This window comes from Procambarus clarkii, chromosome 7 (genome assembly GCF_040958095.1).
Source record: "Procambarus clarkii isolate CNS0578487 chromosome 7, FALCON_Pclarkii_2.0, whole genome shotgun sequence".
In the NCBI taxonomy this organism is placed as follows: domain Eukaryota; kingdom Metazoa; phylum Arthropoda; class Malacostraca; order Decapoda; family Cambaridae; genus Procambarus; species Procambarus clarkii.
Window position 1 is genome coordinate 7,561,886 of NC_091156.1, and position 11,175 is coordinate 7,573,060.

General features: G+C 43.1%; 1 protein-coding gene across 1 annotated transcript in view; it reads left to right on the plus strand.

The window, feature by feature from the left end:
• Positions 1 to 6,309, plus strand: part of LOC123761475 (homeobox proposcipedia) — a 103,418-nt gene extending 97,109 nt beyond the window's left edge. The window contains exon 6 of the mRNA XM_069314493.1: positions 724 to 6,309. Within this exon, the coding sequence (XP_069170594.1) occupies positions 724 to 2,187 (1,464 nt within the window). The 3' untranslated portion in view covers positions 2,188 to 6,309. The remainder of the gene's footprint in view (positions 1 to 723) is intronic.
• Positions 6,310 to 11,175: the final 4,866 nt, after the last annotated feature.

Below are 11,175 nucleotides of genomic sequence, written 5' to 3' on the forward strand. Positions count from 1 at the left end.
AATTACTCCAAACTATATGCTCTGGGCAGTTAATAGTATTCATGTTGTCAAAGCATTTATGGTGTCAATAGAATTTACAATGAAAGAATACTTATTGCGAAGTCACACCCAAACGTTTTTTTTTTTCTAATTTGGAGCTGGCAGCCGCCCCATTAGGCTACAACCACCTCAATCCTCGCTTACCTGATCAACCAGGCTGTGACTCATACGCCAGGCTGCGAGCAGCCGCGTCCAACAGCCTGGTTGACCAGTCCAGCAACCAGGAGGCCTGGTCGACGACCGGGCCGAGGGGACGCTAAACCCCGAAAGCACCTCAAGGTACCTTACCTTGAGGTTACCTTGAGGTGCTTCCGGGGCTTAGCGTCCCCGCGGCCCGGTCGTCGACCAGGCCTAAAGGTGTACCGGTCCTAATGGTTCTTCATCTTAGTATGGGTCATAACTCTGCTTTAGTTTTTGTACTTCACTACGGGCTCACCATAGCCCGTGCTACTTGGAACTTTATGTTCCTTATGTTCCAAGTAGCTGAATCTGTAACAACAACAACAGTTTCTGTCAATGTGGTTTTTAAGCTCAGTTATGTCCGTATCCCAGCTCCTGTCCTTGTCCTCCTATCCCTTCCGTTTTCTCCTCATCATTATCTATCCATTTGTTCCTTGCTCATCTTTTGTGCAGATGGGGTTGTTTGGCCCCGAACTGAATTAACCCCGAATTCCTTTTCCGCAGGTGAAGGTGTGGTTCCAGAACCGGCGCATGAAGCACAAGCGACAGGCGATGAGCAAGAGTGACGAGCCGGATAAGAAGCGGGACGGAGAGCCGCGTTCGGGGGTCGACGACGCTGCCAACAACAATTCCAAATCGGTGCCGTCGTCGCCCGACAGTATGTGTTCCTCCGACGTCAAAAAGGAGGAGAGCAACGACAGCCTGCCGCTGCCCAGTGCCGCCGCCGGTGGGGTGCCGCCTGCCTCAGGGGTGCCGCCAAGGGGTAACTGTGCCACTGCCCCGTCGCTAGACCCTGGCAAGGTCAAGTGTGAGGACGGGGGAAGCCTCAGGTATCCGGGGCCTCTGGGTTTCTCCGGAGAAAGTATCAGTATAAAAGATGGTGGCACACAGGACACGGCACCCCTGAATACGCCGCCTATTCCACGCGCCACCCCGCCCCTCACCCCTGCCACGCCCACTGCCTCGCCCGCCCATCTGACCGGGGCACGAGGAGTGCCAGGGTCGCCGGCACTCACTACCCCGCCCATCACCTCGGCCAGGGCGGCACCCCTCACAGCCACCACCACCGCCGCCGCCTCCACCACCAGTTCCGTCGCGCTACACGGCTTCGGTAGCGGCAGCGGGGGGCGTGGGGGCGCTGGCAGAGGCTCCACTTTCTCCTACTGCAGCAGCGCCAGCAGCGTCGCCAGTGGGGACAATAAAGGGCGCGGAGTGTCCAGTTCGTACCCTGGGGCGTACCGGGGCTCGTGGGTAGACCAATACCGGGGCATGGGTCGCGCCACGCCCCCCCAGTTCGTGCCCAACACCCCTAACCGCGCCTCCAATGCTCACGGCTACGACTACACGTGCGCCCAACAGCACCAACAGCAGCAACAGCAACAACAACGGGGCCAGCACATGTACAACGGCAGCTACGGCATGGACGGGTACAGCTACAACCGCCACTACTATAACAACAACATGATGTGTGGTGACGGCTACTCCGGCTACAACTACATGTACAGCAGCGGCGGCATGTACGCGTGTAGCGGGCAGGGCGACACTGCCGCCCAGCAGTACTACGACTCCTACGGCATGTGTGGCGCCACCGGCTACGAGCACACAGAGAAGGGCGCAGCAATGAACACAATGGCCACCAACAACGCGGCCAACATGACCAACATGGGCAACATGACTCAGGGCGGCGGGTACTACAACAGTGCAAACGGGGGCGCGGGGAGCGAGGGCGTCGCTTACCAAGACCAACAGTATCACCACCAGCAGCACGAACACGACCTCAATTTTACTTTTAACTTCTTCGAGCAAAGTGGCGGTGGTGGCGGGGGCGGCGGCGGAGGCACAGGCGGAGGCACGGGCGGCGGCACCAGCGGCAGCACAGCGCCAAGTGAAAACAGTAATTCCTCAGACTTCAACTTCCTAACTAATCTAGCCAACGACTTCGCCCCCGAGTACTACCAGCTGAGCTGAGCCCCAGCGCAGGCGGCTGTGCGCCAGCCGGGTACACACTGCTGAGCCACCCACCAACGACGACCACATGCAGCAACATGCCAACATGTTTAGCGTCTGGACACATGATCTCTACTGTAAGGTGGCACCCTCCCACCCCCTCCTCGGGTGGTGGTGAGGATGGTGGACTGTTCTGGAGTGGGCCTCAACCCTCCCCTCTCTCACCCTCTTAGTGTGTTACAGTAAGAATCCTTTCTTCCCTCTAACCAGTGTGACCCACAAGATGTCCCTGTTGCCCTCGGGAGTCACTGACAGAGTGTTAAGATATGGTCTTGCTGAGTATCACTGTCGGTGGCAGTGCTGAGCGTGTGCCAGAACAGTGCCATGAGAGACAGTGACAGACAAAGCCCGGAAATCTTCAGGCCGTTCTTAAATTTGTCCTGAACCACTGTATGGTGCGCCGCCTGTCTTACTTCGCCGACTCCGGGCTGTTCATGTGCGTATGTGGCATAGAGTGCCAATTGTGGCCTAGAGTTCCAGGTGTAGTATCAGTTGATGAGGTTTCACATGTGGCCCCGTATCATTACATCACCCAGAGGATCCCAGATACGCTCGACAGTGTCAAGTTTGATAAGTTTTGTGTTCCAGTGTGAAGCGAAGTAATAATGGTTTGACGAGATGTGTTGAGCTATTTTTCTCCTGCTGCGCCGCCAGATGTGGCCCAGTACTGAATGGACCCATGATATGGAGCAGAAAATCAAGTATCACTACATGGCTCGAAGTCAGGTTAAGCTGTATGCTATCGAGGCAAACTCAACGAGCGGCAAGTGGGCTTCCTTCAGAACAGTTCACTTTGCTGCCCGAATTCGTCTCAATAGTACGAGGAAAAGACAGTAAAACTTGGGCCAAGGCTAGTGAAACCTGGGTTAAAGATAGTGAAATGTAGGCCAATGTTAGTGTGATGTGGGCCAAGACTTGTAAAACATGGGCCAAGGCTAGTGAAACATGGGCCAAGGCTAGTGATACATGGCCAGAGTTGATGACTTTTGGGCTAGAGGCCGTGATGAAAACTGTTGTTGCCAGTCATTCCAGATGATCCCCTCTCCATATTCCCTCAGATCGCTGTAGACGTCCTCCACTTTCATGCCCATCCCCCCTGCCCCATCAGCCATCATTCTCCCCCTCCCTTCTCTCTCTCTACCCTCGTGCCGTGGTAGTGTAGCTGACCTAACTCCCTCTCTCCCATAGTCATAAGCTCCGGTCTGACCCTACCATGACCTCTTCACATAAGGTCGCCGATGATAAGGGGGGGACATGCGTGGTTTAGTTGTCAAAGTTGTCAGCAATAATTTATACGTTTTCTCCGGGATTATAAACCCCCCTTCCCAAATTTCCCCATTCCCCCCCTTCCTCACTGACACTAAATTCTTTCGATGGATCTTTCCTGGTGAAGGTGGGAGATCTGGCGGTAAATTGTGGGATCTTCCTTAGGTTATGGTGTTGGATGTGATGGTGTGTGTACTGTGTGGATGTGATGGTGTGTGTACTGTGTGGATGTGATGGTGTGTGTACTGTGTTGGATGTGATGGTGTGTGTACTGTGTGGATGTGATGGTGTGTGTACTGTGTGGATGTGATGGTGTGTGTACTGTGTGGATGTGATGGTGTGTGTACTGTGTGGATGTGATTGTGTGTGTACTGTGTGGATGTGATGGGGGGGGTGTTTGCTCAGTGGAAGAGATGGCAGTTAACACAATTTGTTGATAATTTTCACTTGATTAAAAGTAAAATCAATACATAAATATCCAAATAATTTAAAAAATATTACCAAAGATAGGGAAAATATTTGCTAAAAGGCAAATAAAATGTTGTAAAAAAAAATGTCAATAAAGTTAGAAAAAACAAACGCTTACAACCTTCTTAAAATTTGGTTCAAATTTAGAAAATATTAAAAGAGAACAAAAATAACTGTCATTTGTAAAACTGTATGATTTAGCTTCCCACAGTCAGGGACTGGAAGCCTGCGAGGCTTATCGAGGTCTCACTAAGCCAGCCACAGGTCACTGCACTACAGCTTCCTTACAACAAGATAAATAAATAAAGAATTTTCAATATAAATCTAAGCTTTTCAGCCATGACAGACTGACTTATGATTAATTAAATAAGATTTGTAGTTGAACATTAAGTCCACTTATTACCTTACTACACAAACAAGCCTTCCGTTCTTCAAAAGAAAATTACAAATAGCTGAAGAAAATTTTCAGATTTTCAATGTGGAAACTGAAGTTCAGTCCTCTTTGGGTTCCAAAGAGTTCTCGGTTCTCTATTACTCCAAGAGCCCAGTTTTTAAAGAAAATTCCCACCGAAATTTTTGTGATTGAGTCCGAAGCCAAAAGAATACTTTCGGTATGCACGTTTTTAGTTCCCGTTGAACATTTCTGTTCCGTTAAACAGAAACGTCTCAAAGTACGTTTTAATTTCTGGTAGAAGCTTCTTTTTTAGTTCTCACAGACCTTGTCATACTCTCCTAAAACGTTTCTAGTTTTCGTAGAACGTTTCTGGTTCTCGTAGAACGTTTCCTGTGTTGGTTCTCGTAGAGCGCTTCTGGTTGCTATACAACGTTCCCCGGGTTCGATAAATAACTTGCCTGTTACCTATACTATCCAAACCGGTTCCAGAAGGAGGTAGCCTTAAAAGTGTTCTCAAGGGAAACCGGTTTCTTCCGGACGCTCCCTTACCCGCCTGCCGCTGTCTCCGTCCCGAAATCTTTTCGAAGTCTTCGTTTTTCTCTCTTCATTTCAAAGTTGGTACGAGAGGAAAAAAAAATTCTTCCCAGGAATTCGGGTTTAAGGATTCTAAAATTTTGTAATAGTCTGGAGTCCTTATTATCTTTAACTCTTTTTTTTGTGGAGGGATCTAGAGTGGGAAGATATTAAGAACTAAAATATATTCGAAGATGTTCAGAGACAGATTCTTTTTAGGTAAATATGATGATTATTTCGTGTTTGTGCTTTATACATACACACGCGAACGCACGTACACGTAATGGTAAAATTCTTTCCGGAGGAGAAAGACATCCTCCAGATGCTCTTGTGGCGCCCGGGAAGCTGTGTAAATGTCTCGGTGGTGAAGCTCCTCTCAAACACCCGACTCCACCACTAGGCAATAGTGACGTCCACACAGTAGTGACGTCAGAGTGACATTAGTGACGTCAGCACAATAACGCCGTCAGCCCACAATGCAGCAATAACTTGATGCTCAAAGATTTGATCATTTAGATTTCTAATGATAATAGCTAATATTTCTTGCGTATATTGCTAATAATTTATGACATGAGCATTACGGACTGCAATTGTAAATATGCAAGAATCATCGTTACAGCAACCGTAAATGCGGCTGCAAAAGTAATTTGTTGCGAAAGCAACTCAAGTTATGGTCTAAGGATATGGCAAAACACACCAACAATTATAATTGACAGCAATGCATTAACACATGGAAGCTTCAGTTGCAAATTATTTTTCACCTCAGAGCATCTCAAATGACAACTCACAGTAAGAGATTAAATAATGGGATAAAAAATGGGATAAATCTAAATGGTATAAATCTAAATGGGATAATAACCTTAAACGTCAGGGTAATAAATACAAACGAAAAATGTCACAAAGTTGTACTGAAGGTGACTGACACGTTCCTTGGCCCGTGTACCAGGACGGGTCTCTCCGGAATGACGCATGAGTGGCTGAAATAAATGGAAGCGAATTGATTCTTGAGATGAATGGTAGTGTACGTGGCAGTGAATGACGGATCAGCTGTACGTGGCGGTGAATGACGGATAAGCTGTACGTGGGAATAAATAATAGATTAATGTCAGATCAGCTGTACGTGGCGATTAATGACAGATCAGCTGTATACGGTGATGAATGACGGATCGGCTGTAGGTGGTGATGAATGACGAATCAACTGGGAGTGGTGATGTATGGCGTGCATAGATAAACATGAGGAGGTGGCATCGCCACGAATGCCACGATTCCAGGTCAGTGCATTTGAGGACGTGAGGAAAGGGGCGTCATTCCCCTAATTCCGCCCCCCCACCCCCCCTTCCACTCTCCCTCTTCCTTCTCCCCCTATTTTACTTGTGTGTAAATATTTTGAATAGTAATATTATTGTAATAACAATGACAGAAAGGTGAATTAAATAAATGTCCTTGTAACAAAGAGTTTCATTTACCTTATTTTCTATCAGACTGGCAATGTGGAACCTATGTTATACTCCACGAATATCACAGTTGCCTGAGCACAATATTCTTTGTCAGACTGGCACTATATGACAGTCTGAGAATATAACTGTCTGCCTTCAACTGTAAGCCAGTGTGAGAGTATGACTGTCCTTTCTGTCAGTCAGGCACTGTAGGCTGAACTCACTCATTCCTGTCTCACTTAAAACTATCCGAACTTTTTACCCAAAATACGAGTATGATTATTATTTCAGTTATGTAAATGTCCCATTTCGCACTTATTTCCAAGTCTTTCGCACTCTCCTGAGTGCTTTATCGAAGTCTGAGTATATAATATGGACAGGACTTACATCTCAACGACTGATACCCATGGTCATCGAGATGACATCACGATACGATGACGAGATGACATTTACATTTTCATATTCTCATATTGTTCTCATATTGATTTGAACAGTCAAACTGCCTTTTTAATCAATACATGCAAATGGATACTGCGTTATGTAACCCCATTCCTGTGTTGTCTCAAGATGTTATTCAACAATACGCAGGGCCTTCTATAACCAACAAGCGAAATGCAAAATTTTTACATACTTCCTTTTCCTTATGCCTCTCTAGAGAAGACTAATACCGGCCAGCATCCATTCAGCCCCTTGGAGAAGTTCTCATTCTACTGTATGTTTCATTCCCACTTCAGGAACAGCTGCACGCCATGATGCAGGTATTTTTAATATTACCTAAGTTTACTTTATTGACAGGATGTGTTTAATGTCTTACACATCATACGTGTGTTAGACCTCGCCTGGAATACGTTATTTAGATTTGATATCCTAATTACACACAACAAGATGAGGACAAGTTTAAGAGAGCGAAATGAAAAACCTACACAAGTAATTCCATCACAAAGGAAATTAATAATATTATAAAAGACTCAGAGATCTAAACTTGTTTCCTTTCAAGAAGAAAAGGTTACGAAAAACGAAAGCATGAAAGATATGAAGTATGTACAGTATAAACGTGCGACAAACGGTTTCTTTGCCTACAAGATCTGTAGAACCATAGAATAAACTTTCAGCCAATGTCATAGGTGCAAATTCAATACATAAATTTAAGAAACTACTGGATGGGCCAGGTAAACTCAATTTGTGGAAGCGGTACGAGTTGTATAAATTTCACTTTGCTATCCTGATTTTAATCCACATAAACATTAGTCAGTAGCAGTGTAGATAATTGATTTACATTCACAGCAGATTCGAATTAGTATCTGCAGGATCTATAGATGTTCAGCTGTCTGTCTTTTCTATCCTCTAATTCATGTCTTGTCATGTACTCTCTCTCTCTCTCTCTCTCTCTCTCTCTCTCTCTCTCTCTCTCTCTCTCTCTCTCTCTCTCTCTCTCTCTCTCTCTCTCTCTCTCTCGCCCTGTCACCCTCCCTCATTACCGCCACAGCAGACAAGGTGGTCGGTCATGAGAGGGGGGTCGAATAATGCCCGGTGTTAGCTATGTAGGAGCCATTCCAAGTCACATGGTCACAGGGAGTATGGCCAGGTAGGTCACTCCCACCACCACATCACCCTGCTGGACACTCACCTGACTTCTGGTGGACTATCATGACGGCACTCCAGGTGTAGAGCCAATGTTTATGGGGAGAACAATGTCTCTCTAGTGTGCTGGGGTGTGGCGGTGGTGTCTGGTGTTCTATATATGTGAATTTGATTTTAAGGAGGAATTTCTTAACCTTTGTGTGTTGCAAAAGGAGCATACTATATACTCCTGGAAAGGTGATATTATATATATATATATATATATATATATATATATATATATATATATATATATATATATATATATATATATATATATATATATATATATATGTGTGTGTATGTGTGTGTATGTGTGTGTGTGTGTGTGTGTGTGTGTGTGTGTGTGTGCACATCATAGCCAGAGTTGCCTAATTAACCGAATTTTCTTATGTAATACCATAATAAATCTTATGGAATGATAATTACATGATAATATACATGATAAGGATTGTCCATAATTTCAATTAAAAGTAACTTTGGAACCTAACCATAACAGGCCGATTATTCCCATATACTGCATTACATAGGTAAAACTAGGTCTAACTACGAGGACCAAACCACAGACCAGAAGATGAGGAGACGACGACGTTTCGATCCGTTCTGGGTCATTATCAAGTCGATTGTAGGTCTAACTACATTATAAATTCATGTCGTCAATTTAACATGTCAAAATTATTAGTGGTGCACTAATTCCGAGATAAATATTTGAAAATTTGCTAAATCGCTCAGGTTGTCAGGTGAGCTTACTAGTGTGACATTCAAATATATATAATTAAAGATACGCTAGACCAGGAGGCCAATTGACCACACAGACGGACTGCTGAGAGCTTCATAGCAAGCCAGAGTTGCTCTACTTGTCTTTTCTCCTGGAGTGACAGCGCCTGCGGTGAATGCAATCTATTACATATTCTCTCCAGGCGCCCTTCACGTCAGCTGGCGTGTTTTAATGAAGGACCTTTTTGGCCTTGTGAGGCTGAATTGTTTTCTCTATCTGTCTGTCTGACAGCTGGGAAAAACAGTTATCTATTTCGTAAGCTCCGCTTGTTTCATTTATTCAATAATTTTTGTTCTTCCCCCTCTCTCCCTCTCCCTCTCTCTCATTGATTTCTGAGCATTTGCATCCCTGACTATACTACATGCATCCTCTATTTCTACCGCACAGTTCGAACAGGATATTTCAAGCTCCAGCTATCATGTGTCATTACCGAAAATTATAATGCATGAATTAAATTACAGGTAAAATATAAGACCCAAAGATCCTCCTCATGAACAGAAGACGCTATTATTATTAAAGACAGCATTAACCAAGTGGGTTCGCATTAACCCACTGCGAACAATTCCTAGAAGGTATCCAGAGAACTAGAACTCTTTCGGAAGTGTAAAATAAAGTTAAAAATATAACAATGTCTTTTAAACCTATTCAACTTCATCATACCTAGCAGATTATGCTATTATGTTATTAAATCAATGGCCTCGTGAGTTGAAAATGTCTTTCTCATTTCCAGGCATACTGCAGCATTTATATGCAACACAGCTTGAAATATATCAAAGCTAATAGTATCTAAAAATGTGTGTTCTTAACCACCATTGACAACAACATTAGAAAAAGCTAACCAAACTGTTATTGGTGTAGATGAAATAAGTTATAACACTTGAAGATTACTTAATGATGTCCATTTGAACACCAATCCTTACTCCTAACTAGCAAAAATGCAGACCAATTTCACTCACATCTTGCATGTGTAAGACCTTGAAATGTTTTCTTAACCGTCTAATGTTTAAGGTCAATGATAAACTGACTCGTAATCTTTATGGGTTTATGCCTAAGAGTAGTAAACAAACATGTTTTGCATAACTTTAATATGCTTCCAGGTTAGGACTCGAATAGCTTCTATTTACCAAAATTAAGCTTGCGATGTGTCTAGCGGTGAAATATTAAAACAGCAACTAGCAGAATTTGTAATTAAAGATAATCTTCTGAGAATGATAAAGTACTTCTTAACCATAAGATATGTTAGTGTTCTATTTAGAGGAGTCAGAAGTACCAGTATGAAGGCCTTGAACTGGGTGATGTCTCAAGGTGATGTATTAAGTTATTAGCTTTTTAATATACTAATACGCAAGTTTATTCATGTCTTTACAACCAACTGAAATTGTGATGACATTATTGCTATGGCTCGAAGTAAAACTAGACTACAAGCTTCATCAGATGCAAGAAAATAATGGAATGTGGTTTCATAATCTTTGTTGATAAAACAAGGTTTCTTGTTCACCAATGTTTTCACTTTTATAAGTATAATATTAATGGAATGCCCTGAAAACATGTGAATCTTATAACTCTTTTAGAACCTAGCTCAACGATACAAATCCCATCAGCCACCATCGTAAAAAGCTTTTTGAACCAGCTAAGCCTCTCAGAACTCTTGTTGGTAATTGATTTAGAATTAATATAAAATATGATCGGACCATTTATATTGCCTTCGAAAGATTTGCAGCTAATCTTTTATCATACTTTCATTGTGGTAATTTTTATCCTAAACAAATACAAAGCCAATATATAACATAAAATTGGGCCTTGTGCATCATCCGATATTCTCCTAGAACTACCTGAATTAATATAATGAAAATGAAACTAAGACAACCCTCTATTTATGAGAGAATTTTTTGTATTTATTTCTGTGTTTTATGTTAATCTTGTATAATGTAATGCCCCGCTCCACCCTCCCAACCCACTCACATTTAATTTAAATCTATTCTTAGCTACTCTGACTCTTGCCTCAATTCCCAAAAAATCTCCATATAGATTATGGCTTAATTGTAGTTTGATCCCGATAACATTATTAACTATATATTCCTTTGGAAAAGGTTCAGGTAATAATACATTATACAACAATCAGTTAAAATTATATATATATATATATATATATATATATATATATATATATATATATATATATATATATATATATATATATAAAATCATATATAAGCCACCAGTGTACATCTTTCCGTAATCTTTGACGGCTTTGGTTACATTTATTAAACAGTTTACAAGCATCAAAAGTTTCCGTTCAACTGTTTTTATCGTTATAAACAGCCTCCTGGTGCTTCGGAGCTCATTAACTGTTTAATAATTGTAAACAAAGCCGCCAAAGATTGAGAAAAGATGTTCAGGTTCGTAAGTGCTTG